Source organism: Alosa sapidissima, chromosome 23, assembly GCF_018492685.1.
Source record: "Alosa sapidissima isolate fAloSap1 chromosome 23, fAloSap1.pri, whole genome shotgun sequence".
In the NCBI taxonomy this organism is placed as follows: domain Eukaryota; kingdom Metazoa; phylum Chordata; class Actinopteri; order Clupeiformes; family Clupeidae; genus Alosa; species Alosa sapidissima.
The window spans coordinates 8471295-8496294 of NC_055979.1; the positions used below are offsets into that span (position 1 = coordinate 8471295).

Below are 25000 nucleotides of genomic sequence, written 5' to 3' on the forward strand. Positions count from 1 at the left end.
ACACACACACACACACACACTCACACACACACACATTTATTTATTTATTTTCATCTTTCAGAGGATCTGATCTACTGAAGACAAGCCTGTCCCTGTACAAGCCTCTGACATAGAGACAGGAAGAGAGGGAGGGAGGGAGAGGGAGAGACAGAGGGATGGAGGGAAGGATGGATGAGGAGGAGATGAGTGCAGATGGCAGGATGAGAGACTGTTATGTGAGAAAGACAAAAATACTGAAGAGAGAAAAAGTGATAAGGAAGTGAAAGTTGGTAACTGGGGAGCGTGGGATGAGGTGAGGATGAAGCAGTCAGAGAGAGAGAGAGGGGGAGAGAGAGAAAAAAACAGAGGGAGGGGAGAGAGAGAGAGATAGTTTCCTCCCTCCTTTCCTAGATTGGGGTTAGCTATTCAGTGATGTTATGTCCTCAGTGCCTGCATGTCTAAATCTTATCGTTCCCTCATTTGTGAAACTCTTCCAGCCTTGTCAACCTGCCAGGCAGTTGCAGGAGCAGCGACAGTAACACTTAGGACTAGCGACGCGCCCTTTCATACCTACTCCAGTCTCTCATAGCACAAACAGAACAGACAATCTGAGCACAATCTGAGCACGCTCAAACAGACAATCTGAGCACAGACATTTTAGTGGCAACAATTCCTAATCAGCAATGCGAGCTCAGGTGCACTGCGCCTGTGTGTGCCTGTGTGATTGTGTGTGTGTGTGTGTGTGCCTGTGTGATTGTGTGTGTGTGGTGGTTTTGAAGAGCAGCAGTCCCGTGGGGAGTGTGTTGTTTACACTCTGACAGAAAACCACACCAATCACCATCCGAGCATTGCTATTTAAAGCAGCCCACCGTATGGGAGTGCATCACTATTCATTTAGTCCTGCAGCAGCTCCGATTGATGCCGATCCAGAGAAAGTGTGGAGAGAACAAAGCTTCCGTTTAGCAGAGTTCTCTCTGTCTGTTGGCTGCCGCCGTGTTTGATGCGTGTAACCTTGCAGAGATGCAGTTTCTCATGCCTGTGAGGGCCTGGTGCAATATTAATGATGCTCCTTAAGCCTGAAAACCTTACTCATTCTCCCCCGCTCTCTTTTACTCTCTCTCTCTCTCTCTCTCTCTCTCTCTCTCTCGCTCTCTCTCTCTCTCTCTCTCTCTCTCTCTCTCTCTCTCTTTCCTCTGGATTTTTTCCGGTCTTTCTACCCTCCTGTCTTTTTACTGCTTGCCTGCATTCTTTCTTTCAATATCTTTTTATTTCTGGCTCTTCCTTTATTTATCTCTTTACCACCACGTTCATTATTTTTTCTCTTTCTTCCTTTCTTTCCCTTTCTCTTTCCCATTTTATTTCTTTTAATCTCTCTCTCTTTCTGTCTCTCTTCATCTCTCCCTCTCTGTTATTTTATCTCTCCCTCTCTCTCTCTCTCTCTCTCTCTCTCTCTCTCTCTCCAGGATGACTTCCTCTACAGCGTGTCCATCGTCAGTGGGATTACGTGCCTCATCCTGTGTGTGTTCAAGTTCCTGCTGGGCAGGGTGCTCACCAGCCGGGCCCTCATCACCGACGGTATGTAACCCCGGAAACCAATCGCTATGGTGCTGCGCCATGGCAACAGGACCAACCTCAGCATCACCCCCCTGGACCACACCCACCTGTGCAGCAGAGAGGAGGGGGCAAGAGAGACAGAGAGAGAGAGGGGGGAGAGGAGGAGAGAGATGAGAGATGGAGAGAGAGAGAGAGAGAGGGGGGAGAGGAGGAGAGAGATGAGAGATGGAGAGAGAGAGAGGGGGGAGAGGAGGAGAGAGATGAGAGATGGAGAGAGAGAGGGGGGAGAGGAGGAGAGAGATGAGATGGAGAGAGGGGGGGAGAGGTAAAGAGGTGAAGAGAGTGTGAGCCAGAGAGAGAGAGACTCAGAGAGTGGGGGAAAACAGCGTGCAAAAGAGAGTGTGAAGAAAAGTACATAGAAGGAGAGAAAGGAAGTGAAATGAGACCGAGAAACAGAGGAGACGGTGAGAGGCACTGAGAATGTGAGAGAGAGAGAGAGAGAGAGAGTGAGAGAGAGAGAGAGAGAGAAGTCAGACAAAGACAAAGACAGAAAGGGAGAGATAGAACGAAAAGGGCAGTGTGTGTGTGTGTGTGTGTGTGTGTGTGTTGTGAAAGTGCTGATGTCAGAGCAGGTGCAGCAGGATGTAGGATGCCCCACTTTCTTAACGGCAGTCAGACACGCCCCCCTCTCCACCCGCATCCTCTGCACCACGGCTCCACCTATTCCCTGGAGCGCCCCACCACTCCCCACCAATCACGTGCCTCCGCACACCCCCACCAGCCAATCACGCGGCCCCAACTCATGTCCTTGGGCGTGGACCAGAGCAGCTGTCCCGGGCCAATGGTGCTGGTGGATCAGCAAAGTTCTGTTTCTCACTCAAGTCTCCTGCTGCTCGTCAACACACTACACAGACAAGCCTGTGGTGCCTATGTCCCTCTGAGGACACTGTACCTTGCCTGAGTCCGACTAGGCTCAGCAGTGGGGCTAGTTGAGGTGGACACAGAGAAGGGTCACACCACTGGGAAAGAGAGTCCATGCTGGAGAGGAAGAGAGAGTGAGGCGGAGATGTTGTCTGGACAGCAACAGCAGCAGACTAGTTGACAGAGACGGCGACACTTAGTCTGAGGCACAGCTGCAGGGAGACGCATCAGGAGGGTTTAAACATTTAATCCCATTAGAATCGGAATTCATGCCTCGATCGGACTAAAACCACCTGGCCATCCGATTGGAATTTCAGATCGAAAGGGGTGGTGTAGAACGTTCCAATCGCCGTGTTTAGAACCCCTTATAAAAACACCAGTGTAGAGTTCAAGACCCCATTGAAACCCCTAATAGAACACCAGAGTAGAGTTCAAGAACTGTATCGTGGAGCCTGATGACTGTAGAAACAGACGGCCCACTGTAAAGACCTGATAAAGAATCTCTTCACTGATATACAAAGAGACTTCAGTGCGGAGTTTGTGAGAGACTCGACGCCAGGCCGGTCATCTGAGGGAAGACGCGTGACGCATGACACGTGATGGAGAGCTCGTGAGACACTGCCATGGAATCATGGGATTTCACCTCACTTCCTGTCTGTCTGTCATCATACTCTTCTCCTCTCATGTGGTCAGTGGGGTATTGATCGGGTGAAGTGTCACACCAAGGGCTGCAGTGCTGGACACAAACGCAGCAATTCCACAAGTCCACCAAACACTTTGTGGCTGTTTGTCCATTGTGTGCTATGGATTTCTGTCCACGTTCATAAATATCTGTGTTCTGTGTTGTCCAGATATCCACTGTTAGCATGTTAGCATGCAAATTAGCTAGCACTCACACTCTTTTGGCTCTCATTAAATACAATAAATACAAATCAACTGCATTCAGCCAAAGTCCTTTTAGCCAAGTACCCCCACTCACCGGCCATGTGGGCAGTTATCGGACAGCTATTTTGGGCACACTGTGCGTGTGCAAGGCTTCACGACACCAAGCTGCGAGAACACATGATTGGCACGATGTATTCACATTCCGACTTTTGGTGTGCAGAAGGGGCGGGATATGTCTAGACAATATTGGCGTTAGGAACTAACCCCAAACATTTCTATGGAGGACTCTGAGTGCTCTGTCTCCTCATTAGGAAGTCTCTGGTTCAACTCACATCCTACAGAATTCCACATGTCTCTTTGAATTCTGTGGTGGGCGTCTGTCTGGTCTGCCCTGACCTGACCTGAACAAGCTTTAGCGGGCATCTGTGGCCTACTGGTTAGGGAATTAGACTTGACCTCTGAATGTTTTAACTCTCTGTGTGTCCGGTGTTCCCTGACCTCTGCAGGCTTTAACTCTCTGTGTGTCCGGTGTTCCCTGACCTCTACAGGCTTTAACTCCCTGGTGGGCGGCGTGATGGGCTTCTCCATCCTGATTAGTGCGGAGGTGTTCAAGCACGACCCAGAGGTGTGGTACCTGGACGGAACAATAGGCCTCCTCATTGGACTCATCATCCTGGCCTATGGAGTCAAGTGAGTGGGTTCCCTCTCCTCACACACACACACACACACACACACACGTCAAAGACAGACACATCCCCGAGTGCCACTGTTGTTGCAGGCAGCTCACTGCGCCGGGATTAGTGTGTGCTTCACCTCACTGTGTGTTCACTGTGTGCTGAGTGTGTTTCACTAATTCACAAATTGGGATAAATGCAGAGACCAAATTTTCTCAGGGGATCAAAAGAGTATACTTATACTTATACTTATACATTGGACTGGAATGCACACCAGGACAGACATGCTAATTCACATACACCTAGATAAACACATGGGACTCACACACACAGATAGCCACATGGGACTCAAAAACATACGTAGACACACATACATATTCTCACACACACACACACACACACACACACACACACACACACACACACACACACACACACACACACACACACACACACACACACACACACACACACACTTCCCATTGACCTCGTCCTCCTGACGTATAGAATAAACATGAGTGGTTCACATGTGTGATTCACCTAGATAAACACACGGGACTCACACACACACACGCATAGCAACATGGAATCGAACACACACACACACACACACACAGATAGCAACATGGAACTCGAACACACACGCACACACAGAGCCACACATGGAAACTTTCCCACAGATAAGCACCCACTCAGCAGCTTAGCATGTCTCCATGCAGCACAGTGCTGTGTCTGGGGCAGCAGAGATACAAGGGGGCATAGGGTGTGTGTATGTGTGTGTGTGTGTGTGTGGCATTTCTGGGCTGTTTACCACACGAGGCTTAGCAGTGTCCTGAAGAGGTCCTACTTGGATTTGGGCTTACACTTGTGTTATGGCCTTAGCTGGGTCAGTGCAAAAGCTATGAGCTACTATACATATGCACTATTTTAAAAGTGGCTTCTATCTATATACTATGCTATAACTCTTTACTTGTTATCCAAATTAACATTTACATACCTGGTTATGATGCTTATTAGTAATGTATAGCATTTCTTTGTAGCCTTTCTTGACATATTGTGCATATGTACTTCATACCCCAGTGGTGGTGAAGTGGTGAGCTCAGCTCTGGTCATGTGACAGAAATGAGACCGTCTGCACGCTCATGAATATGGCAGCCTCTCTCTCTCTCTCTCTCTCTCTCTCTCTCTCTCTCTCTCTCTCTCTCTCACGGGAGAAAGACCTGCACGTTGCTTGGCAGCCAGGGCACTTGAACTGCACACAACCCAGAGGACAGGACAGAGAAATGTCAGGCAAAACAAGGGGGTGATTATGATTAGATGGGTGGAGGCACAATAAAGTAAAAAAAAACAAACAGTCTAATTAAAAATCTAAATCAGCTGTTGTGTCAAACCCAGTGTGGTGAGAAACCTCATACTGACAACCAAACATCAACAGCAGTGTGTTCATCTCAGCCCCAGACACCTTCATCTCGTCAGCACCCTCCTCTTGGTCATCGTCCCCGTGTGTCCCTCAGTCTTACACCAACACTGGCCAGAATGATCATAGTAGAGAAAAGCGCAACACTGTTTGCTTCATGGTGCATCCAGTTTATTGATTTATTTATTACTGATGTTTTGGTCAGTCAGACCTTCATCAGAGTAATCTCTCTCTCTTGTTTTGACATATTTTTTCCTCTTCCTCCTCTTAGGCTGCTGGTAGATATGGTCCCTCGCATCAGACAGACCAGGCACTACGAGAGATTTGAGTGACAGTCGCCCACGGCAACGGGACAGGGGGACACAGGGGAGTGTGTTTGGAAAGGCTGGATGACCTCATCTCCGTGTTCTCTCCCCAACCTGCAGCAGCAACACACCCCAACACACGCACACACACAGTCCTCTTCCCTACACACACACACACACACACACACACACACACACACACGTATTAATACTGACCACGAGGTGTCAGTAGTATTTTCCAGCCAGTCCTCTGTTACTGTTACATTGCCTCACCCAGAACCCCCCTCCCCATACACACACACCCCCTGACCATGTCACCGGCTCAGCCTCTGCTATGTAAATAATCCATCTGAGAGCAGAGCTTCATGGGTAATCGCTCTCCGGTTTGAGGACGTGCGATGTAGTATTGCCTCTGGGAGACAGCACCCCTGTTCTGTCCAGATTCTGCTGCAACCTTCCGTCATCTCCTGGTTAGGTATGTCTCATGACTGTCTTCTAGGAAGGAGGCCTGTAAATGTTTCATGAGACTGTTGAATTTGTGTTTACGTTTTTGTCAGGATTGTGTGTGTGTGTGTGTGACAGCCCATTCGGAGAGCTAAATGAGAGGCCGTGAGAGGCCTCTGCTGGAAATGAAATTCTGATTTGACAGCGTCGGCGCGTAAATCAGCTCGGTGGCGTTATTGATGGGGGAACGCTTCCCGTGCCTCAGGGGGATTGGAGAAAAACTTGAGAACAAGTAACAAGCTTCCAAAAATAGCCCAGGCTGTCTCTTTACCACTGAGTGTTTCAGGCAGAAGCCAAACAGCAGCATGTAGGGAAACTCATTCACCTTAGTGTGTGTGTGTGTGTGTGTGTGTTCATGAGATGTAGCGACAGTATACTTAACATGCGACTACATGCCAAACAAAGCCACTTTTGGCTCTAAAACTCTAAAAGAGGTCGGGGAGTGTATCTTCCTCTTAAAGCAGCACTGCTATCCCAGTTAAAGCAACAAAGCTGACTCCATGACTGTAACATACCACAGCACAGTAATGTAGGCCACTTAATTTGGGGGGGGGGGGGGAGGACTTGACCGCAATGTTTAACATGACAATGACACAAACCATAACTTACAGTATGGATATAACTGACATATTGTATATGATGTACAGATAAACTCCTGCCAAAGGGGCCCCTAGCCAGCAAATCACACTAATATATAATCTCCGCCTGAGCACAACTTTTTATAAAGCACAACTGCATAACGGGACATCAGCTCCTGAAGTAAAGAGCATAGAAGTACACTGTGCTTCAAAGAACAGTCAAAGAGCACTTCTATGCTCTTTGACTAGAGTCATGTTGAAGGGGGAATATCTGAGAGGTGATAGTGTGCTTGATCTCCTACGTTACCCAGAAGGCAATTGACTGATGGGACGCATCTAGTGCTCATATACGAGCCTCGTCTGGCTCTGATGCGTCCCTCATACGGCTCTGATCTGACCGGTCCGGTCTCAGGTCAGACGCTTCCGTAGTTATCGTGTAAGTCAGTATTTTTTTTTTTTATTCTAATAAAAAAAGGACCACCACAGGTAATGGGCTGCTGTAGCCCCTTGTGTAAATACACTACCTTACAACCCCCCTCACACAAACAAGCACACACTCGCGCACACACACACACACACACACACACACACAAACCTCGGTGTGCGGTGCAACTGGACCCGCATCTCCCCCCTCCGTCGTCTCCCCCAACCTGAGCGTCTGTTTTGTTGTGTTCCGTGCCGTAGGCTAGACTGACTCCTCACCTCTCCTCTCCTCTTGGCCTGTTAGCCCCTCGCGAAGCACAGTATGTCTGGCAGTAGAAGCACACAGTTCAGTGGCACAAGGCAAGGTCAGACCCTCAGTGTAAAGCCTTAATGACTTATGTATACACAAATACACACACACAAATATGTACAGATAGTTTTATTTCTGGCTATAGTCCTGAGTGATGTGAACTTTTACTGAATTATTAAAACTTAGATTGTAGCAATCAAGAGTCCTCTCTCTAGCCTCACACACACTTTGGTGTAATGTTTCAAAATGTGGGTGGTAGTCAGCCAAGAGTGTTCTTTTTGTCGTTTTTTTTCGACTCCGAGCCAAACATATTCAGCTCCAATAGAAGTAGAACTGTGATTGTGGGCAGGTAGAGTTTATTGTAAAATTTTTAAGTCTGACTTGTAATATCGTATTTACAAAGTGCGTTTTTTGGCACGAGTGCATTGCTGTACTCCAGATGATAAATCATTTCTTCAGAAGAAACTTACTTTTTTTCTGTTATTATTACATATTTTTGTTGTTGAATGAAATTTCCTCACAGAGGATGTTTTGAAGTCTCGTTTACAATAAAATAAAAAAAAAAACAGACATGAATGATTCCTCTTCTCTTGGTACTAACGCTGTGAACTAGCTTGAAAAATCCTCCCAGCCTTCCTGCGCTTGTTCCTCGATTTCACACATTTTATTTTTATGATTGTTACTGCGTTTGCCACTCGCTCGCTCTCTCTCTCTCTCTCTCCACCGCGTCGACAGCTCGAGAATGAGACGGGGCGAGACATGCATGCGAGACCGCTCCAGCAGCTTTTAGTGTAGAATTTAGATCACACACACACAAATACACTCACACCGCAGCAATACGTGCCCCCCACACATACACACATGCAGCCCTCGTCACGGAGGGCACCTGCCGTCGACCTGGGCGGCGGAACTCCCCCGGCTCCGCGCAAGAGGTGGCCCGGAGTCTGTTTCCATGGGAACAGGCACAGCTGGTTTCTCCTGTAACGTGTTGTATTTAGGCCACAGGGCCAGTCTGTGTGCGGAATATGACCATGTACTGAATGTATATGTTGCAAATGATCTGCTGTAGTGTACACATGTATATTTATATAGACCACACGTGACAAGACGTCTATCGTCACAGAAAAAGGTTTATTGAAAAATAAAGATATATCCTGACTATTCATCAAAACAGAGAAAACAGATGTGTTGTGAGTTTTTTTCTCATTCCATATTTGTTGTTGTTTTTTTTTTTTTTACATTGTCCAAAATTAACCAAAAAATAAATCAAAAAAATAAATCCCAGTACATGAAAAAGCAACGTAAAACGTCACCAGGAAGCTTGTGTTAGCAAGGGAGGGAATTGGACTTTGCGGTCAGGTCTATGAGTTTGACAGCCCTCTCCTTTCTAAGTGACACTTATCTAAAAACTTGACCGAAATAAAATATTTTCCAGTAGAGGTTGTCTATACTATTTCCCCCATACCCAGTCATCCATAGACCAATTCCGATTCCACAGAGCAACATCTCTTGATACTGGCCTCAAAACATAAAATGTCTCATAAAACAACTCATAGCATCTTAAAACCCTCCCAGGGCCAGATTTAATAACTTAAATGGCTACCACTCTTTAAAGGAGATATGAAGAGTAGCTCTATACTTCAGATACACGAGATTGCGGCTAACTCCTTCACGAGAGCGCTTATGCCAACTTAGGTCCACCCTTATGCCCATACTTATGGCTAGCACAAACTTCAGTACACAGAACTAAAATAGCCAACATGTGAGAATCAAAACATACAAAACAAAAAAATAAATAAAATAAAAACAAAATACCAAAACCCATCACCTCACTCCATGAAGCCTATGCCAGTTACGCTGTGCCCAGCTATAGTTTCATGCCCAATAGAACTGTGCCCAGCTATGGTTCCGTGCCTGATAGAACCATGGTTCTGGATGTCATTAAGGAAGGTTTCTGAACTAACCCACACACCCATTGAAACTGTGCTGTTGTTTGATTAATTTTACTAATCTAATTCTACTACTCATTCACTTTGTGAATAGTCAGGGAACTCAGGATGGGGAAACGACTAGTATCTCCTTGAAATTAAATCAAGGTTGTCCAGGCTACTAACAATGCACAAATACACAGAGAAAATGTCAGTTCTTTTTTATTTTACAAATTCATCCAAAAATACCTATTTATCTGTCTAAATACTTGAAGATAGACTTACTCTGTAATTTTAGCCTACCTACACCAGAGCAGGATTGTGTTAGCACGCTGCCTGCTCATAGGATGATATATTCTGCTTCTACGGAGCACTACCGACATCCTAAACAGTGTACTGTGGAAATAGCATCCATTCTCTGCAGTGTAATTACAAAAAAGTGATAAATCAATACCAAATATCCTCTGGAAATGGAAATGGCTAAATGTCTAGTTGCTGTGCCGTGTGCATCCTTAGGGTGCTGTGTTGTTGCTGTGAAAAGGCAATACTGTTGAAAACTGCAACGTAATTTGGACAGCCCATACTGCATACTGCAGTCCATACTGCATGGGTGATATTCCTCGAGTAAGAACTGTTTACGGTCAATACAGGTACCATGACTTAAAAACTCTATACTGTCTGTATGGGGTGATACCCAGAGTGAAACACCATGCTTAGAGCACAGGCAACATAACCAGGGCATGGACACTATACCCTCAGACTGGGTTTACATACCAACACACACACTCACACAGGCACGCACACACGCATACATACACACACGCACAGGCGCGTTCACACGCATGCACACACACAGCATGGGCACTGATGTTGGCAGCTTGCGAGTTGCTCTGGGTGCACATAGCTTTTAAAGCGTGTTGACGACAGACACAGACACATACACACACACACACACACACACACACAGCATATGCATTAGCTCATTTGTACACCACGGAGTCTGGTACAGTACTACAAGCAGGTCTAGCAACCATCAAAAGGCACATCCTGTACTCAAAGCTTCTGACTACAGCTCGACTGAAGACCTGACCATCTTATTTACAAAGACACAGATCCAACATAGAACTGAGAAGGGGGGGATAAGCTGCGGAAACAAGGATATAGAACTTAATTAAAGAGATCTGTCTATATTTACAAATGTGCAAAGGGACAGAAAATAGAGCTAAAACAATATTAAAAAGGCAAAAGAACAAATAACAGTGACAAATGAGGTGTTTTCTGGCATTTTAAAGAAAATATGGGTGAGCTGCATTAATCTTCAGTATAAAAAAGAAAGGTAGCTTTACTGTACGGAGCTGTGATGAGAGAAGACATTTAAATCAATTTCAATCTCAGACCTTTGGGCCCCATGCCACACAATGCAATGCATACACATGGACTAAAGCATATGCATACTGTACATGCTAACAATACAAACACAAACCCTCACACTAACACACACATACACAAACACACACACACACACACACACACACACACACACTGAGGCTCCTGCTCTGAGGCAGCACAGGCTGCTGGGCTGGTTGAGGGCCCAGGGGAGATGGCCTTTGGCACAGACAGCAGGTACTCTCTCTGTGTGTGTGTGTGTGTGTGTCGCTGTGGGGCCTGCAGACACCTATCCAGGCCCTTCTATTTTTAGGCGGTGCTGTGCTTAAAGAGCGGAGCAGTGCCGTGCCATTCTGGAGAGGAGGAGAGGAGAATGCAGGGGTCACTCTCGTCCCACTCACTGCAACGCTACGCTGTACTAGGACAGGAGGCTCTCTCTCTCTCCATCTCTCTCTCTCTCTCCATCTCTCTACTTTATAGACTACAGCTAATGGTGGCCAAGATCTGGCTCGGTTCTGGTCTCAGACCGGCTTGCGTCCGCCTCAGGTCTGACCCTCACCCAGCACAGCACAAGGGCAGGTTCTGCACTGGATCAGGGTCCAATTCAGTTCTAATCTGGGTCCAGAACAAAAAGGACTCGAACACAGTCCCGGTTCTGGTATGGTTCCAGCTCTGATCTCGGACCAGATCCTGATCTAGTACAGAACCAGCCCTGATGTGGACCTGGTTTGGGTCAGATCAGATTGGGTTTGGAACCGGACTGCATCGTATCGGGTCTGGTTGAGCCTCAGGTTCCGGCGTGCGCTGCCAAGTCTTCTCTCACCACAGTTCCACCTCCGCCAGGGGCTGTGACTGCTCTCGGACTTACAATGTCAACACGCTTAAATTACTCTGATAAATAAAAACAAAGACTCAATCATTAAAATGAAAACTGTTAATTCTCTTCTATAAATACCAAAAAGAATAACATCAAAATAAAATCACCATAAAACATTAGCAGACAAAAAAAGATAAAGATCTGTATACAAAATAAATTAAAAAAGAATTTAAAAACCAATATGAACAATGTACAGTGTCAACATACTTTTTTGTTTATCATCAGTAAATATTTTAAGATAGTGCATTTCATTCCAACAAAGATGAAACTTCTTTTTCTTTTTTTGTAAATCCTGTAAGCTGCAAGCAACTGAAGGGAAACGAACAAACGCCGATCACATGATCATCAAATAAGAAGGTCAAAGGTCAGTGTGTGAAGTAAATATGTCTACACATCCAGACATATGTACACATGTCGGCATACGCATCTCTTTGAAAGAATAAAGAGATGGCTGCTTCTCTACATATAAATATCAGTCCAGTTCCTTTAGATTGGAGCAACTGTTTTGGAGGGTGGGGGATAGTTTGTTTAATTAACTGAGGTAAGGGCCATGGCCAAGTTAAAGGAGACTGGTGATTGGTGTTTGAGCTTGGACAAGGTAAGTAGGGTCCGTGTGATTGGCCAGGTGCGAGGGCTGGTGGGGCATCACTGATAAAACAGGCAGCTTGTGGCAGTTGTGTTGCGGTGGGCAGCATTGCGTGGTAACAGCACCAGTGATGCATACTTGACCAGCTTGTACTAGTCGGGTGCTGTTTGTCAATGTTGGAGTGGGTTTGTGTGTGTGAGTGTGTGTGTGCATGCATACGTGTGTGTGTGTGTGTGTGTTTGAGTGAGTGAATGCGTGTGTGTCTGTGTGTTTGAGTGAGTGAATGCATGCGTGTGTGTGTGTGTGTGTGTGTGTGTGTGTGTGTGTGTGTGTGTTTGTGTGTGTGTGTGTGTGTGTGTGATGGGGAAGCCTGTCCCAAACAGCCATAGTTTGATCCTGCAGGGGAAGCAGGCCAGATGTGGCGAGTCCGTCTCCTACTGTGAGCTGCCATGTGTTGTGGCGGTTCAGGCAAACCTTCCAAAAAAAAAAAAAGAGTTTAACGCCTCTTCTGTTGACAAAATGGCCCCTGTGGCCCCCCTACCAGCAGACATGAGGGTGGGGTCGGGGTTGGGGCGGAGCGGAACACACTGCTAGCTCAACTTCCCCGCCTCTGCTGCCTCAAAGGAAGCGGAGTACTGGTTACTGACTAGACTAGACCCCTCTGGACATTTGTAAAGGAATAAAAACCCACAACAGGACGGGAGTTGGGAGGAAACACTGCTGGGAACGTTGGGAATATCTACAACACCACCACTGCTCTGCTGCTGCACTCCAGAGTGTGGAGAGGCTTCAGGGACGGAGGGAATGAGAAGAGAAGAGAGGAGGAGAGGAGAGGAGTGTAGAGGAGGAGAGGAGTGTAGAGGGGAGGTGAGGAGAGGGGTGTAGAGAGAGGAGGAGAGGAGAGGAGTGTAGAGGAGAGAGGAGGAGAGGAGAGAAGAGGGGAGGAGAGGAGAGGAGTGTAGAGGAGAGAGGAGGAGAGGAGAGAAGAGGGGAGGAGAGGAGAGGAGTGTAGGAGGAGAGGAGAGAAGGGGTGCAATACAGTGTAAAGACCAGAGCGTAGCTGCGCTGCGCTTCTCTGTGCTAGCATTCCTTACAACTAGCCGCTAGCCTAGCATTCCCACTATGCTAGGGTGCCCTGTGGTGAAAGTGTGTCCTCTCCCACACACAAACACACACACTCACACACCTACACACACAGGGCTAAGGAAGTGTCCAAAAGTCTCTCAAAGTCCACATCAGTCTGTAGCGTCGGGGTAAGTTGGAGCAGGAACAGGACAACAAATCCTTGCTGTCTATTGTTGACAAGTTTGGTCCCAAATGATGACGTTCTTCGGACAAAAGGAGTGTGTGTGTATTTGAGTGCGTTTTGAGAGTGTGTTATCCTCAACCTACTTCACAACAGACGAGGGGTGATCAAGAATTTCTCTTTTTAGCAAGAGTCCACCAGGCAGGACAACCAACCTTTTCCATTTCAAGTATTTCAGGCTTGTAGAAGTCTGTATTTCTGTGTCCATCCAAATGTGTGTGTGTGTCTTAGGGAGTGTTTAATGTGTATGTGTGTCTGTGTGTGTGTGTCTTAGGGAGTGTTTAATGTGTATGTGTGTCTGTGTGAAGTAGCCCTGCACCAGCCAAGGGCTTCAGCTTCAGGTCTTTCAGGTATGTAATACTCTGCCTAAAAGACACACACACACACACACACACACACACACACACACACACTCCACCCTTTCCACCACACATGCATCTTGCTGTGTTCATGGTCCTCTGTTTAGCGGTCAAGGCCACGGTCCTTCCTGTCATGGCGGCCAGCAGATTTGTGCCCGCTGCATACGTGTGCCCGTGTCAATCCATCTGTAGCTTATGCCCACATGTTCAATGTATGATCCTACATAATCTGTTTATAGGAGTGTGTGTGTGTCTGTGTGTCTGTGTGTGTGTGTGTGTGTCTGTGTCTGTGTGTGTGTGTATGCTGCAGAAGATGTCAGGGCTGGTGTCTGGTGGTATTTCATGTTTGCACGAGACACACGTGACACATACTGTATGTATATGTATATGTGTGTGTGTATGTGTATCCGTATGTGTGTATGAGTGTGTGTATGAGTGTGTGTGTGTGTGTGTGTATGTGTGTGGGCTATAAGCATCCCTGGCACAGCGCCACCTGTCCCTTCATGTAGTCTCTGCAGGGGCAGATGCGCTTGAGGGAGGGGTGTGCGCCCGCACAGCTGAACAGCAGCAGGTCCGACTGGAAGATGCAGTGTCTGCGGGACTCGCTGTACGCCGGCACCACCGTGTCCCCCGACGACTCCACCGTCTGGCAGTCAATGCCAAACCTGCCACACCAGAGAGGAGAGGGGGACCAGAGAAGGAGAGGGGGAGAGAGAGAGAGAGAGAGAGAGAGGGAGGGAGGGAGAGAACGAATGAAACAGGGGAAATGAGATATACATGAGAAAGAGGGGGAAAAGGAGGGGGGGGGGGGGTTGAGAGAATGAGAAAAAGATGGAGAGAATGAGGGAAAGATGAGAGAGATATGAGGAAGAGGGAGAAGGAGGAGGAGCAGAGGAGAGAGGTGTGAGAGAGAGAAAGTGATAGATATGAGTGGAAAACAGAAGGAGGGAGTGTGTGTGTGTGCATGTGTGTATGTGTGTGTGTGCGAATGTGTGTGTGTGTGTGGGGGGGGGGGGGGGGTAGGAAATAGAGAAGTGCGACAGGAAGAGACAGAAGAGATAAAAAAAAGAGAAGAGATGAAAATATTCAACCAGCAAAGTGTGAGAGAGGAGTGAGAGCACAAAGAGATGTGTGTGTGTGTGTGTGTGTGTGTGTGTTAGTGAGAAATGAGGGAGGTGTTGAACATGTGAGGGTATGGAGACGGGAGGAGAGAGAGAAGGATGGGAGAGGGAAAAGATGGACGATGGGAGAGAGAGACAAACAGAGAGAGAGGGGGTGAAAGAGAAGAGAAGGAGAGAACGACAGGAGATAGAGAAAAGAAGGGAACATTAAAAAAGAGGGAGAGAGAAGAGTCATGACTGAGTTAATCACTGCAGTACACTCATTTAACAAGGCTTGTGCAAATGCCATTTTTACCAGGGTTTATTCCTGCAATATTTCATTTCTGTGCATTTAACCCAAATCAAATCAGAAAGAGAGAGAGCGAGAGAGACCGAGAGAAAGTGTGTGTGCGAGAGAGAGAGCAAAAGAGAAATAGAGAGAGCAAGAGAAAGAGAGGCCAAGAGAGTTAGAGAGAGCAAGAGATAGATAGATAGAGGGAGAGAGCGAGCGAGAGAGAGAGAGAGAGAGAGAGAGAGAGAGAGAGTGATGAGGATGGACGGTAGTGCGAAGACAAAGAGGTGAATGTTTGAGTCAGGCTGTGCGCATCTTCAGGGGCTTAACTTGATTTGTTTAGTGTTGGCAGCACTGAGTGGCGAAGCTCCTTGAGCTTGTTGTGATGACTGATAAATTAGTTTAATGCCACACAGGTGCAGCGTAATTCGATTTCCAGTCAGCGCTGCTTTGGCATGCCCACCACCCATGCCTAGAATTAGGCGGCTCGTGATTGACACCTTGTGGCAGCACTGCAAATTTACAAATGGCAATTAGCAATGTTACTTTTCAACCCAAGGGGGCAGTGTTACTTCCAGTGTTTAATATCTTAAGACAATGCTGCCACTAGCTGGAATAATTACGCTATTACAAGCTGTTTCCATTCTTATTTGCAGTTACCTCTGATGTAATTTCTGCAACACAACTTGTAATACTGTGTGTGCGTGCATGCAAGCATGCATGTGTGTATGTGCTTTCATGAGTGTGTGCGTGTGTATGTGTATGTGCATGTGTGATTGTGTGCATGCGGGTGTGTGTGTGTATGTGCACGTTTATGTGTGTGTGTGTGTGTGTTTTGGTACGTGCACATTTATGTGTGTGTGTGTGTGTGTGTGTGTGTGTGTGTGTGTGTGCCTCACCTGGCCAGGTCCTTGTCCTTATTGAGGTGCTGGAAGAAGGAGGGTTCACAGATGAGCTGCTCTTCCTGACACACCTGCTTACACGAGCGGCCCGGCTCCGCCAGCTTCACCCGCATGGCGCTCAGGGGCGGCCACATGACCTGCCCGTGGCAGAAGTCCTGCAGGGGGGCACACAGAGCATCACAACACAACGCTAATCAACCGACTTCACACACATAGCACACTGGGGAGAGAGAGAGAGAGAGTGACACAGAGTGCAAGAAAGGGAGACATGAGAGAGGAGAGAATAGAATCAGATTAGAATTAGAATCAGAATGGCATGAAGTAGAGTCAGAATGGCATTAAGTAGAGTCAGAATGGCATTAAGTAGAGTCAGAATGGCATGAAGTAGAGTCAGAATGAAAGAGTGGAATGTGATGGGGGCAGCCTGGCTAACACCAAACCACAGAGGGTTGACGTGGAGCTTATGCAGACCGGAACGGTCCGGTTTTGCTCCCATAAAACGAATTACAGTCATTTCCTGTGTATTAGCCGCATTGTGGACAAATCGCAGGACAGTGTTAAAAAAAACAAAAACCATATTAATACCATATTAACTGCCCTCTTGTATTAATCTCATAGCTGAAGACATTTGGCAAAATCAATGTATAAACCTCGGCTAATAGTTGGGAAATTACGGTACGTTGCTCTATCTTGTTAGTAATCAAGGATCTTTGACCAGACTGCTTCTCAAATCTCAACGGAGCTTGAGAAAAGGGTCTGGGGACCATTCAAGCCCTTTCCATTTCTAAGGGCCATAACCAGCGCTGAAATGAACACTGACGCCATCAGTGCAGAAATTGGTTGTGTTGAACAGCGCTAACTAACTGTGTTTCTCTGTGTCGTGCCGATACATAGTTGTGATTGGTTCCTGGGTTTTTGGGGATTCAGAAATCGGCTTCAATGGGAGGGTCTCCAGACAGACGTGCAGGGCAAATTTCAATTTGCTAACAGGTGCGTTTGAGTTCACCCAGGCTGACAGGAGTAGAATTAAATGAATGAAATAGAATGGAATAGAATGAAAGAGTAGAAAATGAATGGCATAGAATAGAATGGAATGAAAGAGTAGAAAATGAATGGCATAGAATAGAATGGATTGAAAGAGTAGAAAATGAATGGCATAGAATAGAATGGAATGAAAGAGTAGAAAATTAATGGCATAGAATGGAATAAAATGAAAGAGTAAAAAATGAATGGCATAGAATGGAAGGGAATGTGACACACTGGAATAAAAGCCAGAGCCAGCAGAGCTATGTGGCACTGCACAGAATCAACACTAGACATCAACACAGAAACACACAGTCACTCTCTCTCTCACACACACACACACACACACAAACACACACACACACACACACACACACACACACACACACACACACACACACACACACACACACACACACACACACACACACACACACACACACACACACACACACCATACACAGACGTCTCTCTTTCTGCTGGTGACTGCTGGTGACAGTTGGTGTGTGTGTGTGTATGTGTGTAGGGTCTGTGATGGCTCTCAGGAGACAGATCTCAGCAGTGGAGGCACACAACAGTGTCATAACTTCTACTGGAGACGTCTCAGCTCAGATCAGATCATCCCTCAGACAGAACTCATTTACAATGACACTGACACCAACAACACACACAGATGAAGGAGAGAGAGAGAGAAATATATAGAGAGAGAACAGAGAAAGAGAGGTAACAGAGAGAGAGAGAGGGAGAGATGTGAAGAGACACGGAGAGAAGGATGAGAGAGTGAAAGGAGGAGAAAGGGAGGCAAGGGCAAAAGAGATAAAGAGAGGAGGAGAAAGACAGAGAGAGAAAGAGAAGGACTGAGAGAGACAGACTGGAAAAACACTGCAAGTGAGGGAGAGCTAACAGCTTGTTCTAACTGCATGTGAGCATCAGTTGTGTAGCATGGAATGCTCTCTGACCTAACGGCATCTGTTAAATATGCCACTGCGTCATGTTCCTCATTCAGTATAGCATAGAACAACATGAGCGACAGACAGAAAATAGAAACAGGACGCCCGACAAAAGGTTCTGCTCAAAATGTTCTGCATCACGCTGCACAGCTCCGGTTCTGTTCCCGACCAGTTAGGGCATTCTCACAGTGATGTAGTCTAGTTAGCTGCAGTGGGTATACTGTGGTGTAGTCTAGTTAGCTGCAGTGGGTATACAGTACTGTGATGTAGTCTAGTTAGCTGCAGTGGGTATACAGTACTGTGATGTAGTCTAGTTAGCTGCAGTGGGTATACTGTGATGTAGCCTAGTTAGCTGTAGTGGACATACTGTGATGTAGTCTAGTTATCTGTTTGTGATGTAGTCTAGTTAGCTGCAGTGGGTATACTGTGATGTAGCCTAGTTAGCTGTAGTGGGTATACTGTGATGCAGTCTAGTTATCTGTTTGTGATGTAGTCTAGTTAGCTGCAGTGGGTATACTGTGATGTAGTAGTTAGCTGTAGTGGACATACTGTGATGTAGAAGTTAGCTGTAGTGGGTATACTGTGATCAACCCCAAATGTTAATACGTATCCTTGCCTATTTTAAGTCGGTATACTGAGATGTTGATGCTTTTTAAGTGGGTGCACTGCGTAGTCCCGTAGACTACACCACTGCCTTCTCATTGAAAGAAACGTAATCAAACTTTTGCTGGCGCTCACGTCACATGCGGTCAGGAGGACATTCTCATCGAAAAGAACATAATCAAACTGATTTAGTTGCTGGTGCTCACGTCACATGCGGTTAGGACACGCTGGTGTGAGAAGAAACAGAGGCACAGAGAGAGGACACGAGGGAGAGAAAATGGAGGGAGAGGGATGAAATGAGAAGAGATAGATAGATAAATAGAGTGAAGTGAAAGAGAAAAGAGAGGTGTATACTGTAGGTTGACACACAGACACACACATGCACTAGCCTACTGGTTCATAGAGGTGGACAAAGTACCCAATTCCTTTACTTTAGTGAAAGTATAGATACACTGTCAAATATTACTCCAATACAAGTTGCTAAATCAGAAGTCTGAAAAATAAGTACATAAATCTAAAACATTTTCACCATGGAGGATAGCTGGTTAACACCAGACTACTTCTCAAATCTCGCTTGCTAACAGGTCCGTCAGGGTTCTCTCAGGCTGGAGGATGTTCTGATCTGATCTGTTGTCACTATTCAGCCAAGTTCAAATTGGACTATTGAAAAAAAGGAACTTCAAGATGGTCTATTGCATTATTGCATTCAAAGAATCAAATGTGGTTTAAAGTAATGAGTTCTTCATGCTCATATTTCAAATGTAGTGGAGTCAAAAGTACAGTATTTGTCTTTCAAATGTAGTGGAGTAAAAGTCACAAGTTTCTAAAAATATTAATACTCAAATAAAGTACAGATCCTCAAAAATTATACTTAAGTACAGTAATCAAGTAAATGTACTTAGTTACTGTCCACCCCTGCTGGCTCATCATTAATGTGTAATGTAAATTCACGCACATATGCACACTCGCACATACACACACACGCACACACATAAGGTGAAGGGGGCTGAATATCAAAGGTGGCTAATTTTTTACATACTATATGGCATTGATTGTATGTGTGTGTGTGTGTGTATATGTGTGCCTACCAGTATGTGTGTTTCTGAACTGTACATTTCTATACACCGGAGGATGAGCTTTCATTTTCAAAATAGATTTTCCAGCCTCATTTACTTTCCAAGCACCTGCATGTAAACTCAACTTTACCAATAACACGGGCGAATATAATATAATAATTATACACATGGTGGCTATTTCCATGCCATACTAAATATAGAGTTGGGATTTAAACAGGCTCGGAAGGAGAGATTAGAAGGAGGATTGGAATCTCAATAAAGGGATTAGGCTCAAATGGCAACCTGGATGTTTGCCCGCCTACATCAAAGAACACGGCCTGTGTGGAAGCGGAGGTGAAAGAGTGTGTGTGTGTGTGCCTGTAGTGTCATGTGGTATGTCTGTAATTGTGTGTCTATGTGCTTGTATGTGTGTGTACTAGTGTGTGTGTGCTGTGTGTTTGTGAGTGCTTGTGTGTGTGTGCGATTGTGTGTGAGTCCTCATGGCTAACTGGAACCCGTACAGGAGTGTTTTTTCTTTTTTTTTTTTACGCAGGCACCCTGTGGCCCACTCCCACTCTGCACTGCAGGCCCTCTGCAGGAGCTGTCAAGGCTAATATGTCACTTCCTGTCCCCAGAGTGCCAGCTTCCTGTTCTGCTGAATGGAGCCTGGCGTGAGGAGCACAAGCTCTGTTTGAAGTGTCACCTCCACAGTGTCACTGCTTTCTGCAGAGTCACCATGGACCACGACCACACACACACACACACACACACAAATGGAGGCAGACTACAGCAGAGAACTACTGTAGGAAAATAACACAAATTGCTACACTTGTCAGAACAAAACAAATGATTCATACTCAACACACTGCTTTTGAATGCTCAAGGAAATTCAAAGGGGCTGTTTTGTAGAACTGCTTGCTGATACAAACTGCATTTAAAGTAAATAAGTTAAGGAGAGAAGTGCACAAAACAACTGCAAAGCAGGCTGATGCACCTGAACAGAGTAGCTGTGTGTATACCTGCTTCTTGATGAGGTAGGGTGTGTGTGTGTTTAGAAAAAAAGAGGTATCGCACACCAATAAAGTCTTTCCTGAGGTGCTGGCTTCTTGTGCATATAAATGTTAAAGAAAATAAAGAGAATGCCGCACACTCTGCTCCATGTTTTAATGTTGAAGTAACGTTTCGGCCGTCTGGCCTTCTTTAAACTGTGTGGGGTGGGGTGTGTGTGTGTACCTGGTTCTCGATGAAGGCATTGACGCGCTGGAGCATCCCCTCACAGGTGAACTCATATGGCAGGTATGGGTCGATCTGTGGGGGAAGGGACAGGAAACGCATCACAGGTCAAATGGCAGGACTGACAGGAAAGGCTTCTGTGTAGACTCACTTAACAAACTCCATAGAGATAGAATGTGATAGCTATAGAGAGATAGAGAGAAACAGAGATAGAGAGAGAAAGAGAGGGATAGAGTGAAAGTGAGTGTGAGAAACAGAAAGAGAGAGCGTGTGTAGTGCGTTCATCATTGAGCCGTCCCTCATCATGAGCGGTCCCCTCCTGACGCCAGGGCCTGCTGGGACAACACTGCCCTTTGTGCCGCCCGTGCTGATTGGACGGCCCCAGGGTCGCCGCAAGGCTCGCGCACACACTCCCCGCTACACGCACAATTGAGATGAGGGCTGATTGGAAGGGGATGGCGTGTGGCTGCACACACACACACACACACACACACACACACACACACACACACACACACACACACACACACACACACACACACACACACACACACAGCCTGGGCTGTTGTCTGAGAGCAGAATCCAGGGAGTGTTTGAGATCTGTAATCTTTTCTGTCATCAACCATGCCTTTGTGTTCTGGGCACAGTCCACACACACACACAAGCCAGGGGCCCCAGAGCACCACCGCCCCAAGGGAGCTACCCCTGGCCCTCAAATCAGCCATTCTCCATTATACTGTACACACACACACACACACACACACACACACACACACACGCACACGCACACACGCACACACACACACACACACACAAGCAGCAGTGATCCGTAGAGCTGCTCCAAGCATTGTGTTCTTGTGTGATTCCATTCAAGCCTCCACTTGGCCTTGATAACAGCAGGCATTAATCAGATAGAATGGGGATATGTGTGCCCTTCCTCACTCTCTCTCTCTCTGTGTGTGTGAGTGTGTGTGTGTGTGTGTGTAATCATTCATTATGATACATTTCATGTTAACCCTTAGAACCCTAAGCTGTTTTTAGGGCATTTTCACCACCTTTAGTCATAAGGATTTATTCTGGTCATTGTAAGTGCCACACACACATATTATATATTGTTTTCAGCAGAGTCTAGGCTATCCAGATATGCCATCATTTCATGTTTTAGTACTAGCATTGATTTTATTTTGATTCTTAATGAATTAAAATATAAAAAGTGTATTATAAAATTTCTTATATTTTGACATGTATCTCAGCACAGCAAGCTAATAGCCCTACATGCATTTCATGTGTGTGTAGGGCAGACTGTTCTGAATCGGGCAATATAATTGCCATGTTGGAGGGATACTCTGGGGCTGAGCAATTTACAGAAATATGTGGTGTGTGATTTACGGAAAAATGACCTTTCTGCGCTCCATATCTGTGACACGAACTGATCTGACCTGACTTGACCCGAGTTTGCTTGTTAGCCAGTGCGTGCCTAGGTGTATGCACTCATAATGATTCTCAACTTTTTACTGCATTGCCATGAGCAAAGTAAAGGCAAAAAATGTGTTTCTTTGTTGAACAAATTGGAATGCAATGTGAGCCTTGAATTGGATGTCATGCAGGAATTTGATAGGAATTTCATGATTTTTTTAAATGTTCATACTTGATCGTACAGACAAGCCCCACTTGTGCTCGGTCATGCAATAAAGGTTTCATCTCGCTGCGATGAACACTTCCGGAGCAATGTAGCAGAGAAGAAAGAGTGTGTTTTTTGACGCACTTTGCGTCAATCGGGTTCTAAGGGTTAAATGTGAAAATAAAGTGCAAGGAATGAATGAACAAAGTACTTCAGTTTGTAACTTTGAAGAAGTTTGTGAAGTTTGTAGATACTGCATGGCCTGTATAAATAATTTAGTTTGTTTTTCCCGAAGTTGTTGAGCTTGAAACAGGTTGATAACTCTTATTCACCATGAAGACTTTTCAGGGAACAAACTTCTGCATCGACCAGAGCTAAATGAAAGTGACCAATCACTTTTCTGTGCTTCTGTTTGAAATCAATTTCCCAATGAGACTACTTTATCACTCTTTTGGCTGAGGGGGAATAAACCAGCCTAACAGATGAGATCAGGACACACACTCAAAGTAGTGTGTGTGTGTGTGTGTGTGTGTGTGTGTGTGTGTGTGTGTGTGTGTGTGTGTGTGTGTGTGTGTGAATGCATATGTGTGTTGTGCGTGCGTACGTGTGTGTATGTGTGTGTGTGTGTGTGTCCAGAGAGCTGTTGATATGTGTTTTAGTGTATGCACGTGTGCACTGTGTTTGTGTGTATTGTGTGTGTGTGTGTGTGTATACACATGTGCCCTGTCCAGAAATTCACTGGAAGTTTGCTAGTGCTTGTGTAAATTGGCTAAGTGTGATGGCAAGTCACTGACGAACACATTTGCCACTAGTAGCAAACTTGTCATTGTTGCCAGAACTTTGCTGGAAGTTTGCCTCTAGCTGCCAACATTGGCAAACTTCTGGCAATATTTTCTAGTGAACTCATTTGTTTCCCAGAAATCACCTGCAAACATTTAATTTTTGTAAAGGTATTGTGTGTGTGTGTATGCAGGTACTGCTCTGTGTATGTGTGTGTATTGTGTGTGTGTGTGTATTCAGGTGTGCCCTGTGTGTGTATGTGTGTGTATTGTGTGTGCGTGTGTATATGTGTGTGTGTACCTTCTGCCTGAGGATAGCACGGACGGCCCTGTCCACCTCCACGGGGTTCTCGATGTCCACGGTCCACACATGAGGCTGGCCGATGTACACCTCCGCATACGGGTGCTGGGAGGTCAGCTACGGGGGGAGGAGGAGGAGGGGGAAGAGGAAGAGGAGAGAGACAAGAAACAGTGAACTGAGGGGGTCAGATACGGCAAACCAAGAGGGACAAAACACACTCCCTCCAAATGGGAACAGTAATTGGGAAAACTGAGAACAGAAAACACCCAGCCTTTGTACACTTTGTGGGAGTTTAGTCATGCATGAATAACACTGACATCCTCAAACTGCAATGAGCAGGGTCATAGCGATCCATAGGCAGGTTTGCTCTGTGAGAGTTCAGTCAGAGAGTAGTGTGTGTGTGTGTGTGTGTGTGTGTGTGTGTGTGTGTGTGTGTGTGTGTGTGTGTGCTTACCTCTCGTAGGGTGGGCTTTCCCTTGAAGAAGTCAGTGTTCTTACTGCTCTTGGGCGGCGTGAACTTGGGGTTGAGGAAAGCACAGCCATTGGCTATGGCTTCCAGGGGGGCGGGACCCTCATAGGGGAAGGACAGACCAACAAACAGCTGTGAGAGGGAAAGAAAGAGAGAGAGAGAGAGAGAGAGAGAGAGAGAGAGAGAGGGAAAGAAAGAGAGAGAGAGAGAGAGAGAGAGAGAGAAGAGGAGGACAAAGAAGAAGAGAGCACACCTGTTATTCTCACTCTCACTCTCTCTCCGGTGTGTTAAACACATGTCAAACAATGACATCACTCAGCGAGAGCCATCTTGGCTCTGGGTCAAGGCTCCAGTTTCCCAGGATGAAAGCAGAGATGAGCAGGGCCTGGGGAAACTGGTGAGGGGGAGGACAGAGGCACGTGCGCCAGGGCCCAGATGGACCAGATGTGCACTCGCTCCACATCTGCACAAGGACTCAACGGAGTGAGTCAACACACACACACAGCTGGAAAAACACTTCATTCCCACATGGGTCAGTGCGTACACACACACACACACACACACACTTGTCCACTGGACATACACACATTTACACTCCTCCGCTGCACAGGGACACAATCACAAAAACAATCTCTTTCTGTATCGTTTTCGCAGATCGTGACCTCACACACATGTGCGCG

General features: G+C 46.2%; 2 protein-coding genes across 2 annotated transcripts in view; one reads left to right on the top strand and one right to left on the bottom strand.

Moving 5' to 3' along the window:
- LOC121698644 (transmembrane protein 163-like) overlaps nucleotides 1-6270 on the top strand; it is a 54314-nt gene extending 48044 nt beyond the window's left edge. Inside the window, exons 6-8 of the mRNA XM_042080928.1 lie at nucleotides 1443-1554; nucleotides 3888-4029; nucleotides 5702-6270. Of these exons, the coding sequence (XP_041936862.1) occupies nucleotides 1443-1554; nucleotides 3888-4029; nucleotides 5702-5762 (315 nt within the window). The 3' untranslated portion in view covers nucleotides 5763-6270. The remainder of the gene's footprint in view (nucleotides 1-1442; nucleotides 1555-3887; nucleotides 4030-5701) is intronic.
- A 7963-nt stretch (nucleotides 6271-14233) lies between these two features.
- mgat5 (alpha-1,6-mannosylglycoprotein 6-beta-N-acetylglucosaminyltransferase) overlaps nucleotides 14234-25000 on the bottom strand; it is a 149350-nt gene continuing 138583 nt past the window's right edge. Inside the window, 5 exon segments of the mRNA XM_042080918.1 lie at nucleotides 14234-14657; nucleotides 16284-16441; nucleotides 21151-21225; nucleotides 23852-23968; nucleotides 24306-24452. Coding sequence (XP_041936852.1) covers nucleotides 14459-14657; nucleotides 16284-16441; nucleotides 21151-21225; nucleotides 23852-23968; nucleotides 24306-24452 — 696 coding nt within the window. The 3' untranslated portion in view covers nucleotides 14234-14458.